Source organism: Capsicum annuum, chromosome 6 (assembly GCF_002878395.1).
Source record: "Capsicum annuum cultivar UCD-10X-F1 chromosome 6, UCD10Xv1.1, whole genome shotgun sequence".
NCBI classification, from domain to species: Eukaryota; Viridiplantae; Streptophyta; class Magnoliopsida; order Solanales; family Solanaceae; genus Capsicum; species Capsicum annuum.
In genome coordinates this window covers 53,359,316-53,382,582 of record NC_061116.1, presented here as the reverse complement: position 1 = coordinate 53,382,582, position 23,267 = coordinate 53,359,316, and the positions used below count along the sequence as shown (strand labels likewise).

Here is a 23,267-nt window from a genome sequence, read left to right as displayed (position 1 = left end):
TTTTTATCTTCTTCATTGTAATTATATTCTACATCCTTTTTTAATTTTTTCTGTAATGGCTTTAGGTTTTCTGCTAATTTTGGTATATATTCTCTTACTTGGTTTACTAATACTAAAAATGATTGTAATTTCTTTTTTTAATCTAATTCTTCTTTTGAATTTATTATTTTTGTACTATATGTTGTTGCATTTTTACTCCACTCTTATCTATTTGTATTCCTATAAATTCTATCTGATTTTTCATAATTTCAGCTTTCTTTTCACTTAAGCTTATTCCTGATTTTTCTATTATATCTATAAATTATTCTAATAATTTTAAATGTTCTTCTTTGGTTTTTGTGTATAGTAGTATATATCTATGTATACTACACAATTAGGTAATTGTTTAAAATAACTATCGATAAAATGTTGATATCTACCTGGTGCATTTTTATATCCAAATAGTAATACGTTCCATTCATAAAATCCTTGTGGTGCCGTAAATGCAGTTAATTCTTTAGAATCTTCATCTAACTTTAAGTGGTAAAATCTTGATTTACAGTCAAATTTACTAAAGTAGTTATATCCTTGTATTTGTCTTATTTTTAATATCTTATTTGGTATTGGATAATTATATGTCATAGTTTTTGCATTTAAATTTCTATAGTCAATAATCATTCTACTTTTTCTTTTTGTTCACTATGTTTATTTACTATAGACGCTGGACAATTGTGTTTACTAGTACTTTTTTGTATGTATTGTTTTTCTAATAATTCATCTATATGCATTTTAAATTCTTTTAAATCATCAAAATTATATGTTAATTGTTTCTACGTTATTATACTATTTTTATCTATTAGCTCTATTTTTACAGTAATTTTATGTTTTTCCATTCTTTTAATGGACTTCACTGTATAATTGTCTTAATTTTTTCTTTATTATTTCTACCTTATCTATTGAAAATATAGTTATTTCTTCTTTATTTATTAAAAATATAACTAGTTCTATTGTGTTTTCAGTATTTTTTATATTTTCTAATTTTTGTGTGATTTTTTCACTTCCTTTATTCCAATCAGTTTTCTTTCTTATTTTATTAGTAACTTTTTTTGCTCTTACTTTTTGTTTACATGGTATTGTAAACCACCAGTGTGTTCTAGTTATTATATATGAGTATAATTTATCTAAAAATGACATTTCTAAAAGCATATCTTTTGATGTTAGCTCATAATTATAGATTTCTTCTATTGTTAATATCTTATCTCATACTTGTATTTTTACATTTCTATGCTTATAAGTAATTAAGCTTCCTTCGTTATTAAATCCTCTAACTACTATTGATGTTTTTAATTTATCCCATTTACTTTCTGATAAACAATTATATCTACATAAATTGTCTTCTGCTCCTGTATCTATCATTGGTTTATAATATCTATTATAATATCTTTCTACTATTATTTTCATATCATGTCAAAGCTCTCTTTATTAATAATTTTTCTCTATTATAGGTTATGATTATTTGTGTATGTTCTATATTGTAGGGCTTTACTTGTTTTAACTATTTTATTTCTAATATTATGTCTGCTTTTTGCATATCTTCCTTTATTTCAAATTCTATTTTTATTTTTCTAACTCCTATTATATTTTTTTTTCTGCTGTATCTTTAATGTTTATTAGACTACGTGGTAGATCTGGACACATATTACTATTGAATTTTATTTCTTCATTTTTTACTAGATATTTTGTCAGGTAATTTTCTTCCTGTCCTGTATTTATGAGTATTAAATATTCCTTTTCATTTATTGTTACTATTATGTAATATTGAGTTAAATTAACTGTTGAAGTTGTTTCATAATTTGTTCTTTTTTATGAGCTTGATGATTCTGGTTTTTCATAAGCTATTCTTTTTGTTGTACTTATCCTATCATTTATTATTTCTAAATCTTCTTCTATGTTTATATCTTTGTAACTATAATCATTGTTATCAATTGTTTTTACGAATTATTCAAAAAGGACTTTCTATGTGTATTTTATTAATTTTATTTTTTTCAGTTATTTTATGTTTTGTTGTTAATACATATAGATTTTTACATCTTGCTGTAAATATTTTACTTCCTGAAATTAGTTCTATTCTTGATATATTCAATATAATACTAATGATTTATCTATATTTTTATCTGTTATTGGTACTGAATAATTTGCACTTATTATAAATTTGAATTTTTGGTATATTAAATTTTCTTTTATGACACTAATTATGCTTTTTTCTATAGGTTTTACTATCCTATCATCCGTTAAATATAGTTCTATTGGTGTATCTATTCCTTTTCTAAAACATGCTTTTATTAATATCTCTGTTCCTCTAAGGTGTACATATTTTATTGGGTCTCTACTTTTTATATCTTGTATTTTTTTAATAACTGTTCTTCTTGTTACTAATGGTATACTAGCTTTACCTCTTGTATGTTTATAATCTATTATATGTTCTTTTTGGCTTACTATATAGTATTCCTCTTTTCTTTTACTAAATATATTTTTTATTGTTGGTATTTTAAATATTTTTTCTACACTTAAGTCTAACTCTTTTCCTTTTATTTCTTCAAATATATTACTGTCAAATATTACTTTTTGGTCAGTTCCTTCTTCGTTTAAGTATTCCTCCTTTGTGATTATTTTTATTTCTTTTTCAGTCATTATTTATACTTTCGTCTAATTCACTATCTATTTCATTATCTGTCTCATTTTCTGAAATTTCATATATACTATCTTCACTTTCTAATTCGTAATCTATATAATCTATTTGCATATATTCTGCATTTTCTATCTTTATTTCTGATATTTGTTTCTTTTTTGGATCTTTAGACATTTTACAATCTCTAACTAAATGTCCTAGTTTTCCACAATTATAACAAGTACATTCTTTTACAGATTTCTTTTTCCTATATGGTCTTTTATGTTTATAATTTTTTACATAATATGTTTTTCTTGGTTTCTTATACTTATATTTTGATTATTCGTATTTGTTATATTTCTTATATTTCTTATGTCTTTTTCTTTTCTTATAATATTTTTTTTCACATCCAAATTGAGGTGTTATTTTATCTTTACAACATGCTAAATTTTTTATTAATGTTTTTTCTATTTTTATTTCTTCTCTATATTTTTCATATAGATTTCTATACCATTGTTGTAAAAATTTTATTCTTGCTCCTAAGGTATCTACTATTTTTGCTTCATCCCAACTCTTTATTATTTTTGAACTAAATGGTTCAGGTAATTTACTAAAATATAATCTTCTCACTTCGTTACTTTCTTCTGTATTATATGCTCTCTTATAATAGTATTCTTTAAATGCGCACGTATATTCATCTATATATCACATATTACATATTGCTAGTTTTAACATTAAATTCTTATTTGTATTTTTTTCTTTGTTTTGTTCTTCTTCTGTTGTCATACTACTAAATTCATCTCTTATAGCCATTTCATATTTTTTCAATATGTCTATAGGTGTTAGTTTAGTTACTGTTGTTCCTTCTGTTTCTTTATCATTCCTTAATACCTTTTTACTATTTTCAGTTAAATTTAAAAATCATAATTTTGTTGTTCCTATTAGTGTTCTTTCTATATATTCTATTGTATCTATTGCATTTATACCATTGTCTAATAATTGTTTTGCTATGTATCCTATCCATAATTGTATCATTTTATCTACATCTATTACACAGTCTAAGTCTAAGAAGTTATAATTTTTATTAATTATTTGTTTTGGTGTCCATTTGTTATATTTATTTTTTAGGTTATATTTTTTAAACTTATCTTTATAATAATATGTAGTTTTTCTTATTTCTGATGTACTAGGTATTATATTTTCATCGTTTCTTTATCAAGAGTATTTATTTCCGTGTTTGTATTTTCTAAGTTTTTTTTATTAATTACTTCTTATTTTTCATTAATTTCTAATTTTCTAACATTTGTTAAGATTTTTGTATATGTTTCACTATCTTCCGAATCATAATTATCTGTTTCTTCAGCATCTATTGTGTTTATTTCTATTTCATTAGTTTCTAATTTTTTATTTTCTTCTTCTAATTTTTCTTTAAATTGATTTATCTCAATTAATAATTTTTGTACTTTATCCTTTTCTTCTTTTTCTTTCTGTCTTTTTTCATACAAATCTTTTAGCATTTGTAGTTCTTTTTCTAGTTCAGCAGTCCTACTATTTTTAGTTTTTTCTATTTTTTGTATTTCTTCTGTAGTTTGTTGTTTTATTATCTATTTCCTTTTTTCTATCTATCTCTTCGTTTTCTTTTTTTATTCTTACCATGGCTGTCAACTTATTTTCTAATTTTAATTCTTTTTTTTCTAACATTAAGTATAAATGTTCACCTATTTTCTTATATCTTCTTCCTAAATTGGAAAATACTATCCTTATTTTTAATCCTTCATAGTTTTCATATGTTTTTCATCTATTATAAATTCTTCTTTGTTCATGTTATCTACTTGGTAGTATATAGATCATGTTGATATATGTATTCTAGACTATCTATTTGTGATTCTAAATATGATATTTCTTCTTTTTGTGCTTTTATTGATTTTTGACATACTCCTATAATTATGTTATATTGTAGTTTTTCTTTTCTTATTTTTAATTCTCTCCGTTTTTCAGATATTATTTGTTTTAGTTCTTTATATTTTTGAAATTTTGTTATATTATTCATCTATACAATGTTTATAATATTTTGGTGGATACCGAAATCTGATTCTATCATAATTAGGTGGTATGTATCTCATTCTTCTAGATTTTAAATGGATTATTAATTTTGCCTCATTGCTAGATATTAAGGTAATTAAGTAAGCTAATTTGTGGGGATTTTCTTTTGTTTTATTTAACTTGGTATATTCTGGGTAATAATTAGTTAAAGTTTCTTTAATTTTTCTAAAAGCTTCTATATTTTTAAATGGTCTTCTCATTTTTAACAAATAAATAACAATGTAAATAATAATAACTCATAATTAATAAATACGATTAAATTAACTTTTGTAATTTTTTTCATAATTAACACATATCTAATTGACACATATCTACTTGTACGTTTTTTAATTAACATGGCTTTGATACCAATTGTAGGGGGTATGGATAACTTGGGTAATTTGCATGGATAACTAGTAGATAACTAGTATCCACCGAAATCTCGTTTGGCCTAGTCGCCGGACACTATGCATCCCACGAATAGCACCCTTGACCTCCTCAACCTTGATACGCCTGTAATAACTATAATCGTGACACTTTTCTGTGTGCTCCAAGTCCCCAACACAAAACTTTTGTCCCTCTCATCGTTTAAAAGTCTATGGAAATAGAACTGTCACCTCCTTCTAATGAGGGCATCCTCTATCAATACTTCGCCTTCCTTCTCCTTGATGTACTTCACTTCGCGAAGGTCACGGGCCTCCGTTCCCTAGCCTTGACGAGCCTATACATTATTTCCGCTTTCTTCTCTACAAGCTCTCAAAAGTTGTTGTCTTAGCTGCCGTAACTACTAACTTAGCCTTTTTCCTAGCTAACTTATACTCCCTATTCATCCGCTTCTCGTCGTCATCCTTGCTCTCACCAACTTTGCATAGGCCGCCATCTTAGTCTCCATATTTTTAACTTCTTCGTTCCACCACTAGTCCCCTCGTTGCTTGCCAGATCAGCCTCTCGAGATACCCAATACCTATCTGGCTGTCTCCCTGATGTAACTATGCAACTGGCAGTTATCTCCCACATACTACTATCCACATCCCGTCTGCTCTTCTAAGCCTCCATTGTCAACTTCTTTCCAATCTCCAAAGTGCTGGCCAAAGTCAAGCTACCCCACTTAATCCTAGTTCGATCCTCCACACCCTTATTCTTTCTGTCCTTTTTTATTTCCAAGTCCATCACTAGCAACTTATGTTGGGTCGAAAGATCCTCTCTAGGTATGACTTTACAGTCCTCAAACCTCCACATAGTACTTTCCAAAGTGCTTGAAACGCCTTTTACCACCTTATCCAAAACCTCCCAAAAGCTCTTCTTCTCCTCTTCGTCCAAGCCCGCTTGCGGGGTAGGCACTAATAATGTTCGACTTAGACCCTCCAATGACCAACTTAATCGACATCAACCTATCGTTGACCCTCTTAACCTCCACCACTTGCCCCCGTACCTCTTCATCCACTAAGATACCTACCCCATTCCTATGCCTCACGCTACCAGAATACCATAACTTATCCTAGACAGTTTACCTCATGGAATTGTCAAAACTCAAATCTAAGACCGTTAACCTAAAATATTGACTTTGATCAAACTTCTCATTTCCAAACTTCCAAAATAGAATTTCTTCTTTAAAGCCCTCGAACCGCGCCACTCATCCCTGCAAGTCGTAAGTAGCTAAGGAAAGCTATGGGGATGGTCAACGAGGCAAAAGAGACAGAAATTACAAAACAACCATGAGGGTCGTTATAACCTTTGTGGACAAAGTTACTCGATACCTTTACTGGCGGGGAATATCATGTAATGATATAGTCAAGGTGCCCACAAGATGGTTCAGCCACCACCATTATGAGAATTAAATAAATGGCTATGAGACTGCTCTATATGTGCCAGATGACGTTTATCATGGGTTGTCATCCCTCTTTCTTTATAGTCCATAAGACATCTAGTATCAAATCCAGCTAATGTTGTAGAGAAATGAAAGTGATTTAATGTAATCATTAAAGAATAGATAGCTGTTTTTTTTCCTCTGGAACTGGTTTATATATTTGCTATCAACTTCAATTGATGGTCGTCATTTTGGATATTCTCCTATTTGCTTGTAGTATTACGATTGTTTACTAGTCTTTGTTTATTCTTTCCCTGTATGTGGCGTCTCTATGTTGTCTTGTTCCAGGTTTTTTGGTATGACTTTGATTACTATTCCTTGTCTTGAACTGGGGGTCTATCGGAAACAGCCTTGCTACTCCCCGGGAGTAGTGGTATGGACTGCGTATATCTTACCCTCCCCAGACCTCACTATGTGGGAATACACTGGGTTTGTTGTTGTTGTTGTTGTCCTATTTCCTGTTCAATGCTTCATGTATTATCAAAACGCCAAGCTCACTTCACCAAGCAATATGCATTTCTTGGTAAAAGAAGGAATGCATCTCTCCTTGGTTCTCTAAAGTGTAATTTACTCTTGCAAATGTAAATTTAAAGAAGGCCTTCAAAACATTTTAGTCCTGAAATGTTGGAAAAAGCATTTCATAAAACTGAAGCAAAGAACAAAATAGTATGATAGATAGAGTATTAAGAAATAGATGAAAATAGCAATTACCAGTTTCTCAAAAAAAAAAAAAAAGAAATAGATGAAAGTAGAACAGATTTAGGATCTATATATACACATCACTTGTTCCATACTTCCATTGATATTCTTGCTCACATGTAGAGGTTCCTGAGGAAGTACACATACATGAGAATAGTGTTGAAGTGCACTAGTGTGTGAGTTTTCCGGAATGTTTAAGTGAGCGAGGGTTTTGTTTTTTTGGATGCTACAATTTGTTTAGAGATGAAAGCAACCTCATTATGCTGTAATTTTTCAGATTTCAGATACCACATTTGTTGAAAAGAAAGATGCAGTCAAGATTCTATGTAAGCTGTGGAAAGATGAGTACTTAGAGATGAAGGTAATATGTTTCCGGTTTTCTGTTGTTGTAGTCTAAGTTGCGCGGACTCTTCACTTTTAATGCTGCACCTGTGTCAGATTCTTCAAAAATACACTACTTTTGGCGAATTCTACACGCACCCATTGACATTTTCAACGAGTCCGAGCAACATAGGTTGTAGTAGAATAATATGTCTTGATTCGCCTGCGTAGTTAAAATTGAAGAGACCTTGAGAGTAGAACAAAGCATATCTCGAAACTATCATGTGTATTTTCTTGCTCTCTTATGTCAATGTTATGGAAGTAGCAAACAGACATATTTGGCTTTGCTTCTGTATCTGAAGATAGCTAAAGTCAATATTAAGGGAGGGTAAGTGCTGGTTCGGATACATGCTATATAAACTATATTTTATCTCTGTTAAATATTAACATGACCAAATCTGATCTATTCTGTGATGAGTTACTGGACACTTGGTGCATACCCTGAAATTCATAGAGTAATCTAAAACAAAAGATCTTTACGTTAAACGAAAATATCCTTAGGAAGTTCCAGATACTTTGCACAACTTTGTTACAAATATTTCTGCTTCATAGTACCAGATACTTTGCTCAACTTCGTTACAGCTATTTTCTGCTTCACAGTAGAGATCCATACTAAAAATTGGGGGGCCCAAATTTAAGCTCAAGATCGGATGGGACTTTGGAGACCATGAACTCTCAACCCAACACAATTACCCGAGTACGCAAAGTGGGTGAATGGTTAAGCTCCTCAATAGGAAAATCTACCACTGGTTTTGAACCCATGATTCTGTTCAAACATAAAATCTCATGAATACCCCGAGTACGCAAAGTGGGTGAATTGTTAAGCTCCTCCCCAACAGGAAAATCTACCACTGATTTTGAACGCATGATTCTGTTCAAAAGTAAAATCTCAAAAATCAAGTGTGAAGATCATTCTGATTCATCAAAAGTACAGAAGAATCAGGGGCAGAGCTACAGTGCAAAAAAGGGTTTAGGCGTGTCAATTTTCTGCTAAATGCCTCTCAATATTGAGAGTCTTGCCATTAAATAGAATCATTCAAAAATTACATCCCTAAAGATCCGTCTTTTCTATCCCTCTAAATCCGGTATTCTATCCTACCAGATTTGCTGTCCTATAATCAATATTACTCTCTTTAATTACTAAATCAAATTTTTGTAATTACACTAATATACAACAATATATAACTACATTAATATATATAATATTTACTAGTTGTCCATCATGTTACATCACCCCTCAAATTGATGTTGGTAGATCAAGAAGCATCAATTTGCCTACTAGAAACTGATGTCGTCGTCGTGCCATTGATTTTATAAATGCATCAGCAATTTGAAGATCACTGGACACGTGTGGAAGAGTAATGACTCCTTTATCTCCAGCTTCTCGTGTATAATGACAGTCTACTTCGATTTGTTTGGTTCGCTTCATGATAAACCGGATTAGTAGTAATCTGAACAACACTTGTATTGTCAGCACAGAGAGGATTAGGATTAGATTGAGGAAATCCAATCTCAACAAGTAATCCGCGAAGCCACACAATCTCGAAGCAAGTAGTAGACATTGCTCGATATTCAACCTCTATTGAAGATTTTGACACACGGTCTTACTTTTTACTCTTCTGAGATATCGAAGACTTTACAAGAAACATGCACCAACCAGTGACCAAACGAGGAGTGTCAGAACATCCTTCCCAATCAAAATCACTAAAAGCATAAAGACTAATAGGAGAACCACTAGGAAAGAATAATACACGATTAGATGTTCCTAGGAGATATTGAATGATGCGACGGACGACCACCAAATGAAGATGACGGGAGCTTGCATAAATTGACTAGCTTGTTGAACTATAAAAGGGATATCAGTTCGAGTAATAGTAAGGTAATTTAAGCTCCCAACTAACTGCCGAAATATAGTTGGATCATGAAGATCTCCTTTCGCTCGCCAATACTTTACATTCAACTCTAGTGGAGTATCTACGAAGGAGGAATCCTGAGTTGGTTTAGAAACACACCTGATGAAGCACGATGAACTTCCAAACCCAAGAAATATGTAAGAGTACCAAGATCTTTCATAAGGAAGGAATCCATAAGTTGTGCTGCTGGAGGCTAGTGATCGGTGAAGAATCGGTTCCTGTGATAATAATATCATCTATATATACCAAAAGAACACAACTTGTACATGTTTTCTAAAGAAATAAAGATGAGTCATATTTGCTCTGCTCAAAAGAGAATTGTAGCAAAGTAGATCGAAATTTGTCCAACCAAGTTTTGGGAGCTTGTTTTACTCTATGCAAAAACTGCTTCAACTTGCATACATTTGACGTAGGTGATGAGAACAAACCAGTTGGAGGTTTCATATAAATATCTTCTTTAAGATCACCATGGAGAAAAACATTTTTGATATCCATTTGATGAAGAGGCCATTTTTGTGAAGAAGCAATGGCATTGATTTGCATGGTAGTCATTTTTGCTACTGGTGCAAAAGTCTCCTCATAGTCTACACCATACTCCCGTCTGTTACCAAGAACAACCAGTCGAACTTTGTACCGGTCAAGAGTTCCATCAGAATGAAGTTTAATTGAATAGACCCATTTACATCCAATTGGGCGGACATTTGAAGGACATGAAACAGTATCCCATGTGTTGTTTTCCTTAAAGAGCGAAAAGTTCTTCCATTGCTTTCTGCCAACATTCATGCTTGGAAGTTTGTGAGTAACAAGTTGGAATAGAAATGGTGGATAAAGTAAAGGAAAAGTCATACCAATTAGGAGGACGAGATATCTGGTAGATCGTCGAGTGGGCTCAAGAGGAGCAAAGCTTGAAGAATTTTCAGATTCTAGTTATAGAGCAGTCTCAGGTGGTGGATCAGTTTCGCGAGGAGGTAAAGTTGGCCAACGTCGTTCATACTCAAATCTAGGTTTGAACCGCTTAGAAGAAGATGACAAATCATCAAAAGTAAGAAGAAGAGGGGAAACAGGAGATGACTCAACATGAGTAGGAAAGAAATACTGATTCTCAAAGAAAACATTTCAGGAAATACAAAATTTGTTAGAACGTAGATCATAGCAAATAAAACTTTTCTGCGAAGTACTATAGCCCATAAAAGCACATTTAGTAGATGGACAGAAAGTTTATTACGCTGAGAAGGAGGCAGGTGCACAAAACAAACACAACCAAATGCATGAAAATTATCATAGCTAGGATTTTTGTAATAAAGACGATAATACGGAGACTCAAGATTTAACCCTTTAGATGACAGTCTATTAATTAAATAGACAACAGAGACAAAGCTTTAACCCAATATTTAGATGGGATAGAGGACTCAATCAATAAAGTACGAGTGATATCCAAAAGGTGAGCATTTTTACGCTTAGTGACCCCATTTTTTTGTGGTGTATATGGAGAAGAGCATTGTGAGATAATTCCTTTCTCAAGCAAAATTTTTTTGAATTTATTTGACATATATTCTCCATCAGAATCAGATCTTAATAATTTGATACAAGTAGAAAATTGAGTCTTAGTGTAAGCCAAAAATATCTTGAACATGGAAAATACCTCATATTTGGAACAAAGAAAATACACCTACGTAAATCGACTATAATAATCTATGAATGTCACAAAGTACTTGAACTGAGCATGAGAAACAGTTGGTGAAATACCTCAAACAACACTATGAACGACATCAAAACACTTTATAGCATGACTGCCAAAATTAAGAATAGGAAGAATTTTATTGTTCCCTAATTTACAAGTAGAACAATCAAATGAAGCAGTAGAAAATTATTTTTTTTCTCAATAAATCAGAATTTGGATGTCCTAGACGCTTATGCCAAACCTCAATCTTATTAGTTGTAGAAGTACAAGCAAAAGATATAACAGGAGGAATGGAGAAATATATAGGAAACAGTCTTCCAACTTTAGGCCCCTTCACGATTATCGTCCCCGACACCTGACCCTGCACAAGACAACCATTACGAGAAAAATTTACATCACAATTGTCCTATTGAAATAAGACTGGTTGAGAGCTTTGGTGAAACAAAAACATTCTTGAAAGTTAAAGTAATATCCCCAACCTTGGTAATGGGTAAATTACTACCATTAGCAACCTGTATTTGTGATAAATCTTGATATTTACAAATATTTTTTATTATGCTTGTTGAGTTGGTCATATGATTGGTCAAAATCAACAATCCAAAAAGTAGATTTAACATTAGTACCTTGTAATCCCAATGTTGAAAAGGCTGAAACGATCATTTGTTGTACCATTTCAGGAGTAAGAACTTGTCCTGAATATGAGCTCTCAAGAATGGAATCATTTATCCCTGCATGAAAAGCATTTATTTACGATTTTAAGGGAGTGTGGGACGTTTTTGGTTAATGTGTCCTTGTTGCTTACAATAATTACAGAACTTCTTTCCACAATTGCTAGCAATATGGCCATATTCCTTGCACCTGTAGCATTGAGTTCTAGTCATATCCCTATCATTTCCTTTACCTTGAGCAGCAAATGCAACAGCGACATCATTTCCTCTTTTGAAAGCATCTTGTGTGACAAAATGCTGCTCTTCACGAAGTAATTCCCTAAAACAAACATCCAGGGAGGGAGGCGGGTAACGATTTATCAAGTTAGAGCGAACACTCTCAAACTCAAAGCATAACTTTATCAAAAATTGATCTCGCTTGCTTTGCTCATGAACTTCTTGTATTATAGAGAGAGACAGAGAGATTCGGTAGGTATTTTGGCATAAACAATATTTGTAAATTCAACCCATAAATTCTGAAATCTCGAAAAATAATCCTAGAGACCTTCTTGAGAGTAATTAGCAATTTCATACTCTAAGTGAAAGACTCGAACACTATTATCTTGGTTTTAAATCTTTTGTAAATAATCTCACATGGCTTTAGCTGTTTTGTAAGGGCTGAGATTAAGAATAATAAGAGGGTCAGCCATGTCATCACCCGAGCATCTTTAATCTTCCATTCACCTAACTTTGTTGAATCAGTAAGAGCAAGATCGGCTATATCTATATGGCCCCATAGTTCTTTTCCGGTGACAAATAACTGCAACTGAAACTCCCAGAACGAAAAGTTCTTTCCAGTGAAACGATTCATCGGACTCAAAAAGAACTACCAAACTGAAACTCAAACACTAAATGATTCAAATTGATGTGAAGTCATATTTATGAAACTAGAAGCACAATGACTCAAAAAGAACAACCAAAATGTCCAAGGTCAAAGTCCTAGGTGTTAATTGTCGATGAACAATCAACAAAACTGAAATTTTCAAAAAATATTAAAGGAACCACATATGGACTCTCTATGAAATACGACAGCCAAGAAAAGGCTCTGACTCAATATTGAGAGTCTTGCCATTAAATAGAAAGTATTCAAAGATTACATCCCTAAAGATCCGTCTTCGCTATCCCTAAAGATCAGATTTTCTATCCCACCAGATCTGTTCTACTATAATCAATATTACTCTCTTTAATTACTAAATCAAATCTTTGTAATTACACTAATATACAATAATATATAACTACATTAATATATACAATATTTACTAGTTGTCCATCATGCTAACAGGGGGAACCAGTAGCTTTTGTGTAGACCCTGTATTTGTACTAAAAATCAAGAAATATTATATAATTATGTAGGTGCGAACCCACATACAAAGACTGACGGATGGTCCAGTGGTCTCCAAGGAGATTTGAAGGCTAGCGTCCCTGAGATGTGGGTTCGAAACCCGCTAGCAGCAAGTTTACTTTTTTTATTTTTTGCTTTTTTACTCACTTTTCCACAAGTTTTTTTATTAGTATTATAGCTTTTTCCAGTATGTAGATTTTTTTTTTTTTGAAAATATAACATAAAACTAATAATTAAAGAAAGAAAAAAGCACGCCTATTAAGCTATTCTTGAAGCAAAACTCGGACTGTTGGTTTCAACGAGATACAGACGCTCAAAGCAAAGGTTCATATTCAGAACCCACAGACCTCATCCTGGCTCCGCCCTTGAGGAGATTGCTTGTTTCCTTTTCTTTATTAAAAAAAAATCAGGTAAAGTAACATTTATTTTTATTAAGAAACTTCAGAAAAATACCAAGGAGGTACTACTAAAATACAAGCAAATACATAGGATATTGAACTCCTGCATGTCTGTGAAATTTAAAAACTCAATCAGGTCTTCTACTACACTTCCCTTAACCGAAAATTACAAATTTTGCAAGCATCTATTTCAAACATTGGAGATGTGGAGCCTCTGATTTTCAAAGCATCTTTGTTTCTTTCTTCGAGGAATGGTCGTCCATATCTTCTTCTCGCTTTTGCTTACCTGTTGACTCGCCTACTTTCCAACAGACGTCTAATTCTATTAGGCATTACCCACTTCACACCATAGATATTTTGGAAGATATCCATATCTGTCCAGTTTGTGGAGAAACGCGGTTTACAGATTCTTGAATTTCTTAACAAATAAAAACCCTGCTGCATAAGGCATGTCCTCTTCTATGTAGCATATCCTGAGCAAGACATCTATTCAAGGCTGCAATCCATCCAAAACCACCAGCTTTTGTATGTGTTTTGGTCTTCCAAAGCACCTTCCAAGGCCATGATACCTGCCACTGACCAGTATGTTGTTGAAAAAGTTTGTAGCAGATTTTAACAGAAAATTTCTCCTCTCTATTGGCGCTCTATATCTGAATCCACTCTGCTTTCGTCCAAGGTTAGAGGTTCTAGAAGATTGAGTAGTTGACAGGCATCTTCCACTTCCCACTCATTGACTTCTGAAGTTAAGTTGCAAGGCGGCTTCTGAATTACTTTCCCCGTGTCAAAATAGTTGGCCCTTGTTGACTTGACACTCCCTTTAAGAAAATAGAATTTATTAAAATCTTATTTTACAAAATTGGCCTTATTAATTATGCTTTAAAATATAAATTTGAGTATATACACTTTATGTAGTCATTTAATGATAGGGGTAGTATTGGAAAAACATAATTCTCTTGATTTCTTAAATAGGATAACTAAATTGACACAAATAATTTTAGCAAGAGGGTCAACTATTTTGAAACAGGGGGAGTACATTCTGCAATACTACAGAGTTTGTTTTTAGAAATACTATATAAATGGGGAACATTTTCCATCAGTTTCTCTTCTCCAGCCTGATACCTCTGCCCGGAATCTAGTTTTGCTCATGTATCGAATCTCCTCCTTTATGTTTTGTTGTAAGATAGGCCATAAATTACTTATATATTTCCACAAACCAGCACCTTCATATGTATTAGATTGGGAGAGCTAAGTTGCTCGGGCTCGGGTGCGGCTCTACGATACGGTTACGGATCTAGAGGTCGGATTCTTTAGTCTCAATTTAAAGATTTGGGGATATGGATCTAGGGATGGATACGGGTGCAGGGATTTGGCGAAAAATAATTTAAATATCTAAAAATAGAGTTATAAAACATAAATTATGAGATATTATGTGGAAAACTTAGGAGAAAATATTGTCAAAGAAGAAAATCCTGATAGGAGATAAAGGAAAAGCAATAACATAGGAATTTATATATACAGCGTATTCCATTTTCTTCAATTTCACCTTAGCTTTTGTTTTGATTATAGAATTTCTTAAATCTTTCTGAACTTTACCTGTCGATTTTGGTCAAAGTATCCAAAATTGGTTGACCAGAACGGGTACGGATCCCACACCCACACCCACACCCATGTTGTGTCGACACGCGTGTGGCACCGAAAGTGAAAAGTCCGAGTAACTTAGTGGGGGAGTGCTTGTTCCTCCTGCTGGGTTTCTTTCTGTGAGCAGAGTACTACTCTACTTAAAATAGAAAATGAAATGGAATTCAAATTTTCGAGAAAAAGAAACCGCAGAAAGCTACTAACTTGTCAAATCCTTTCCCGCAGCAATCCTCTCACCATCTTTTGAAGTCTCCATCCACAGTGAAACAGAAAAGTAATGTGGACAGTAATGAAGATTCACAGAGTGCAGATAAATCTCACAATTAACTGTCACCATAGGATATAGTAAGTAGGTGTGTAAGATAGCATAAATGCCTATTTATGCAACTACGAATTTCTCCTTCTTTTCCTTTCTGACGGTGGAGTGCTACATTGGATAATCAGTTAAGTCTATGAAGCATTATGATCTAAAAAAATGGTCAAGCTTTATATGCTTTTCCTTCTAGATATAGAAGGTTAATGGTGTTCGAAATCCCCTAATGGGCTTGCAGGACATATGTCCAGAGGGTCAAAATACAAAGTAAAATGAGAAGCTCCAAATTGTTTTATTTTCCAACCTTGGCTTGCATTGAAGAAACTTTCTTCTTCTTTTCGTTGTACACATGTACGCGCACATGCATACACAAACACCTATTATATATAAAGATTGCATTGAACAAAGCTTCTGGTACATACTAATTATACCCGATTCTCTCCAGAAAGTTATTACACAAGGAGCAAGGCAATCCGAATTCATTCTGTGGAAAATCAATAAGCAATCTCTTTGGAAGCATGTTCTAGACAAAATGTACCATGCTGCCCTTAATTTGAGATTGAGAATAACAAATGAGCGGGAACAGGGAAAAGAGGTTTGTATAGTGATCTCTCTTTGTATCTGTTGCTTGCTTTTTTTTGTTATTTTTGCGTTCATCTTCTATCATCATGAACTTTGCAAGTGTTGATGAGCAGATAACGTTTATGTTACTGAACCAAATAATTAATTATTTCATGATTACGGAAACAGTATGCATCTGCATTTTAGGTTCAGTCTCATCTAGAAAGATAATTGAGTGAGAACAAAGTTCTCCTCCTTTTGTTCATCTTAGACAGACACATCAATTTGCTATGAATTGGTCAGCCTACAGTCTGGCACGAACCAAAAAGGAGTTCAAAGTGAAGAAAATAGTCTTCCTAGTTCTACTTTGAGACATCAGGGGCGGCTCAACAAACATGGAGGCCTAAAGCAAAACATCAATGAGAGCTCTTACGATTTTGTTATAAACAAAAATAATTATATTTTGTATAAAAATACCAATTTTTCTCTTTTTCATATTCAAAGTGGGAGTGACTTCGCTAGAAGACAAGATGTGTGAAACAAGATTTAGATGGTTCGGGCATGTGATAGGGAGAAGCATGGATGCCCCAGTGCGAAGGTGCGAGAAGTTGGCTAAGACCGAACAAAATATTGGAGGGAGGTGCCTAGACATATCATGGAACAATTACAGCTTACTGAGGACATGACTTTAGATAGGAAGGTGTGGAGGACGCGTATTAGTGCAGAAGGTTAGTAGGATGGGGGCTACTAGTTGTAGCGTTTCACGAATAGTATCTTGCTCTTGGAGTTCTTGGGTGTTGTTTGTGGTTTTGGGTAGATATTTGGTGGTATTATTTGGTGATAATCTTGTTTTTGCTACTTCTGTTGTTTTGTTACTGCCTTTTGTTTCTTGTTCTTATATTATGTCTTTTCCTGCGTTGTTTGGTCTAGAGTCGGGGTCTATTGGAAACAACCTCTCTATCTCACCTTTGAGGTAGTGATATGGACTACGTACATTCTATCCTCCCCAGACCCCACCACGTGGGAATATACTGGGTATGTTGTTGTTCATATGCAAAATTTAAAATACTCTCTTTCCAATATGTATGATATTTTTCGTTTTTCGAGTTTCAAACTTTCTGACTTTGATTGTGTGCTTAAATTTAGTGTCTTTAAACTTTTTGAAATAAAAATTTACATACTTGTAAACTATGTATACGTATATAAAAAGTACAATAAGTTATATTTATTAACAATTTAAAATATTTTAAAAAAAATATATGAAAAATTACCATCAAAGAATAACTCATTTAACTCTACAAAATCCAAACATCGCACATAAATCGAGATAAAAGAGTACTCCGTTCCTAAATAAGTGATGTTTTACTCTTTTCATTTTGTTCCAAGATAAGTGGTGTTTTAGATTTTATAGAAGAAATTATCTTATTCTTCTAAAATTGCACTTGCTTTAATATATGGAGTTATATACCATTAAAGAATCACCTCTTTTTTTTCAAGGTATTTAATTAGAGGTAAGTTAATAAAAACACTTCTTATTTTCTGGTATAAATGAGTAATTCATTAAAAGGAGTACTCAAACTAAAAAGACCACTTATTTAGAAACAGATGGAGTATAATATAGACATATGTTAGGAAATTTAGAAACTAATTTTTCTTTACTTTTTAGTTTCATCTTTAGTAATTGGAGAAATGAACGTTGTATAAAATGTGTATAGAAACAGTGTAACTATTGTATGTATATATATAATTTGTATAGAAATTGTATAGTAGTTGTATAAAATACGTATTTGAAGGTCGGAAAAAAAAAATTATATGAGTAGGACCGGAAGGTCGGAATGACGGCATGACCCTACTGAAAAAGAAAAATTATATGGGTAGGGTCGGAATGATGACACGATCCTACAAAATCAGATATGAGGATTCACCGAAAAGACACGTGGAACTACACAAATAAGATCTGAGGAGTCATCAAAAAGATGCACAATGCTATGCAACTAAGATTTGAGAAAGTAGTCCGGAAAGATGTACAGTACTACGCAAAATATGAGTAGTCCGAAAGATGCACGGTGCCTCGCAAATCAAATATGAGGAAGTAGTCACCAGATAGAAGCACGCTGGCCCAACTTTTGCTAAATGATCATTGGCCAAACGGGCGGCATATTTGTGTAGTAGCCGCCCACCGGCAACGAAGGTTCTTTGATTCTCTACTAAGATCGTTAGAGGCTTTGATACCATGTGAGAAATATCAGAGAAAAATATTATTGAATTGTTGTTTTTAACATTATTACATTGAGAGACCCTATTTATAAACACTACATTAATCCTTTTCCAATTAGGAGACCACTACACTATAATCCTCCTTTTTCAACTAGGACATAATTGCAATTCTTTTCCAAGTAGGATCCTATTTCTACTTCAATTCTAACAGTTCTATTTCTTAGAATGTGAGAATGTTGTATGGATTCAACTTCTCAGATATAATAAGAGTGTTCTTCCCCCATGGGGGAGAGGGATTGGATTAGGTTTATGTTCAACCTCAACTTTACATTGGCTTGATTACTTGTTCAATTCAAGTTGCAAAACGTTTTTCTTTCATTTGTTTGTTACTATGTCTTGCCAGTAACTTCATTGTCATCACCACCACTTCGCTTGCTACACCTATTTTTGTACCATGTTAAGGAAGGATTTGTGCAAGGTTTTTCCCACCTTTATCTTTTTTTTTTTGTCAGAATCAGATACTCGGGGACAAAATGATAATTCTCAAGGGAATGACGACAATCTATTCTATTTTTGTTCTGCATTTACCTTCCCCTTCATTGTATGACGATGACATGAGGGAGAAGTGAGGATTCAATTGTTGTTATTTACCTTTCCCCTTCATCGACTATTAGTGGATTCACATGTACTAATGTCTTGGCTGTTCGGTATTGCTTTTGCTAGATTCTTCAGATGCCTAGAGAGAAGCTGGTAGGAGGACTGAGCGACAGACACACGCGCCTAAGAAAAATTTGGATTACTCTGGAATCTTCTTTAATGAATCTTGATGATGCACTCATGCTCTTCCATGACTTCTAAAACAAGAAGATGATTTACATTATACATTCTCACCTTGTTTTCCTGATTAAAATTATTTTAGATGTGCCCTTAGAATCTTGCTGTCCTGATTGGATACAAAATCTCATCCAAGAAGTTTTTTTAATGCATGTAGGCTATTTTATTTGTCCTTGGCTGATTTCTTGAACCATAAGGTGACTCATTAAATACTGTGCACTGTCTAGTTTGTTGAGTTCCCGCCTCTTTTATGGTTGGCAATTATGTAGGCGACTGAATAGCAATATTGAATTTCTGTTCAAGCCAATCAGGTTATGGAAACTAAACGGTCAATTTTCTACTAAGAAAACAAGTCTCCAGGTGTGTCAACACCTAAATATCAGAAGAATATTTCGTTCTGTAGGTTGATCGATTGGATAAGATTGACATTAGGAGATAAAACCTATTACAATATTAGATTTATTATTGCAAGTGATAACAATTTTTTTAGATTGCATTATATAACAAAGTAGTCAATCAATAATAGAATATCAATTACCCTTAAAATCTCTCTAAAAATAGTTTTTCCCTAATTTATTCATTCATAATTAACGTGAAAATTAACCGTTCTAGTTCTTCATCCATTATGAACTTCTTCCTCCTCCAAAGAACATAAATCAATTTCAAGTGAAATTTAATATCATTCAGATTATTTGGTGTTAATCGTTGACTTTTTTTTAATTGAAATATAGATTTACAAATTTTGATTGCAACAGGTTATTCCCCCTCCCCCCTCCAAAAAAAAAAAATGAAAATCAACATCACGTTGTTCCCTCCAGAAAAAAAAAAAATCAACATCACGCTTTCTGCAATATGGAAGGTGATAATTTTCTTTTAATATGGACAAAGATGGAACGTCCAGGTAATTTATTTTAAAAAAAAAATTAAAATTTTTGTACAAAACTGAAGAAAAACTTGTGTATACTCGATATATATTTGATATTAACAGTAGTATCGAGTATGGCGTGGAAAGATTTTTATGTGTGTTAAAGGCATTTTAATATCCGATGTGTTTTTTTTTAATGTCAAGTGGTATATTTTAGTGTACCACTTTGATGCACGAATTATCCTTTCTTGTTAAAATTTGGTATAAATTATAGTACATATTTGGTATTATCAGTAGTGTGGACTGTGGTATAGAATATTTTTTGTTTTTGTTAATAGGCAATATTAAAAATTTGTTTTTTCTTCATATTGAAGTGGTATATATTATTATATGCATTTGATAGTATGCTATGTACTAACACTCTGTTTGGATGGTGGTTTGCCATGGTTTCATAATGTACAGTATGATATGGTATGGTATGATACTATATAGTATAGTACAATACAATATTTGGATAGACTGTATCATTACTGCTGTTTAATGATAATTTTTTTGTTTGAGTTGATGGTATGGTACTGTATCGTAATGGGTAAGTTTACTAAAATACCCCTAGTTATTATAAATTTTAAATTTCAGAAAATAAGCTTGTTGTTAAGACAATTTAATAATTGTAGGTCTATCCTTTCTTTTTAAAATTTGGTATAAATTATAGTACATATTTGATATTATCTTTTTTTGGTAAAAAAGAGATAATTTCATTGATCATTAGTCGGGATTAGGGGGATTGGAGCTCCTATCAGTAGGAGGAGGCAAAAAGTTAGAGTTCAAGGCTAAATCCATGCCTTGTGGATTATAGTTCAAATGTTTAACAAAACGATTAAAAGTTTTGCCAATGGAGTCATTGTTTACAATATTGGCTGCAAAAGGTGGTGCATTAGTTAGCACAGTAGGGGCTGGTAAGTACTCGTTTCTAGTTTCTTTCTTCGCCAAGCAATCCGCTACTGTGTTCTGCTCCCTGAATATCTGTGTTGGTGCTGTTGCTCTCAGCTCGTCTATCAATGACCTGCATTCGGACACAATGTTAGAATAAAGTGGGTGGTTTTTTTGTAAAATAGTAATGTCTATTGTTGAGTCCATCTCTATGTCAAAAGCTTTGAGGTTGTGCTCTTTTGCTACTAAAAAGCCTGATCTAAGGGTCAATAGCTCAGCCATTGTTGGGGTTGTGTGGGGGATGTGTTGGTGGTATCCAAGCACCCATTCCCCATTGTTATTCCTGAAAGCTCCTCCCAGGTCCTGGATTGGCAGTTGCAGAACCATTAATATTGAGTTTGAGTCCCCTAGTGGTTGGGGGTTCCATTTGAGACTGATGACTGCATTAGTATGATGCCTTTTGGTGTGGTTTGTCTTGCAGACAAGGGTGAATTCAGTGGCATCAGCAATAACTGCCTCAACATCGATGGGTCTATGTTTGCTGTAGAAGGGGTTGTCATTTCTAGTCAATCAAATAGCCCAAAGACAGTAGGGTAAGAGGGTGACCCAAGTAAGTCAGTTATTGAAGGGTTTCCCCTACAGGGCATCCCATATTTTCTCCCAGGCTTCCATGTTATGCCAGGTTGAGGAAAATTTGTAGGTGCTCTTGATTTGGATACTACTCTAGAAAAGGAGTGCATTGCTGCACTTGAAGAAAATGTGAGGGAGGTTTTCCACACTGTTGTTGCAGAAGTGGCATTATGTGGAGACATCAATGCCAATGTAGTTAAGGTAACTACTTGTGGGAAGTCTTTTGTGGGTTAAAAGTCATAAGAAGGTTTTGATTTTATTGGGGGTGTTTGCTCTCCAAATTCTCGAGAAGGTGGAGTGATGGTTATCAAGCTTAACCTTCGAGTGGTGTTTGGATAACAGAGAGTACATGCTGCTGGTGGTGAATTTGGCATCAGGGGTGCAGTTCCATATAGCAGTGTCAGGAATGTTATTATGGGGATTCGTGACCATACTAGTGATGCTTTGAGTGATGATGTTAGGGATTTGGAAGGGGATAATGGAGAAGTCCCAATTGCCATTATTGTACACTTCTTGAACAGTGATGTCTAGAGTCTGGCTATTAATTGGTCCATGGATAATACTGTTGAGACTGTCAAGATTGGAGATCCAGGTGTCACCCCAAAAGCTCACCTTGTCTCCCCTACCCAACCTCTACCTAATTCTTAAGGAGCAGTCCTGCCAAGCCCTCGTAATGCTCCTCCAGGTTCTGGAGCTTAACTTTTTGGTGGGAGAAGTACCATGGTTGTTGTAGTACTTATTAAGCAACACTTGACCCCAAAAAGAAGTTGGATTATGGAAAAGTCTCCAAGAAAGGTTGGCATGCATAGTTGTGTTCCTAAGTTCACTCCTGTGATGGCTAAGGCCTCCATTTTTCTTGTGGTTGGTGATGGTTTCCTATGGATTGTGGTATAGAATATTTTTTGTTTTTGTTAAAAGGCACTATTAAAAATTTATTTTTTCTTCATATTGAAGTGGTATATATTATTATATGCATTTGATAGTATGCTACGTACTAACACTCTGTTTGGATGGTGGTTTGTCATGGTTTCATAATGCATGGTACAGTATGATATGGTATGGTACCATATAGTATAGTATAATACAATATTTGGATAGACTGTATCGTTCACTGCTGTTTAATAATAGTTTTTTGTTTGATTTGATGGTATGGTACTGTATCGTAATGGATAAGTTTACTAAAATACCCTTAATTATTATAAATTTTAAATTTCAGAAAATAAGCTTGTTGTTAGACAATTTAATAATTGCAGGTCCTATCTAAAATCAAAACCATCTCTATCTATATTACGCAAAGCATTCAAAAATGAGTAAGATGATGCAAATACTTCTATTGAACTTCACAACATTTAGAACCAATTATCCATAGTTGAATTAATCACAATGTTCAAAGAGGGAAACAGACAGATGTAATGGGAGGATCTCAACACATAAAAACTTTCAAATTAACTTGGTAAACATGGGCATCCGGCAACAATTGAAGAAGAAGAAGACGAAAAAACGAAGAACCTAGAGGAGAACAACGTAGAGGAGAGATTGAGCAGATAAACGTAAAAATAAAA

The 23,267-nt window shown here is 33.3% G+C and overlaps 1 protein-coding gene and 1 long non-coding RNA gene across 7 annotated transcripts in view; one reads left to right on the top strand and one right to left on the bottom strand.

Annotated features, from left to right (window-relative positions):
• LOC107853471 overlaps window positions 1-19,452 on the top strand; it is a 33,106-nt gene extending 13,654 nt beyond the window's left edge. For 2 of the 6 annotated variants that reach the window (XM_016698460.2, XM_016698457.2), the window contains 4 exons: window positions 7,573-7,656; window positions 16,114-16,263; window positions 18,959-19,071; window positions 19,170-19,452. In XM_016698460.2, coding sequence (XP_016553946.1) covers window positions 7,573-7,656; window positions 16,114-16,263; window positions 18,959-19,071; window positions 19,170-19,200 — 378 coding nt within the window. In that variant the 3' untranslated portion in view covers window positions 19,201-19,452. The remainder of the gene's footprint in view (window positions 1-7,572; window positions 7,657-16,113; window positions 16,264-18,958; window positions 19,072-19,169) is intronic. The other 4 variants (XR_007057035.1, XM_016698459.2, XM_047414732.1 and 1 more) reach the window with 2 other exon arrangements.
• Window positions 13,733-16,101, bottom strand: LOC124899687. Its single transcript, XR_007057036.1, has 2 exons — window positions 15,311-16,101; window positions 13,733-14,532 (listed from the first exon to the last, which is right to left on the bottom strand). It is a non-coding gene; the product is annotated as an uncharacterized LOC124899687 (long non-coding RNA).
• Window positions 19,453-23,267: the final 3,815 nt, after the last annotated feature.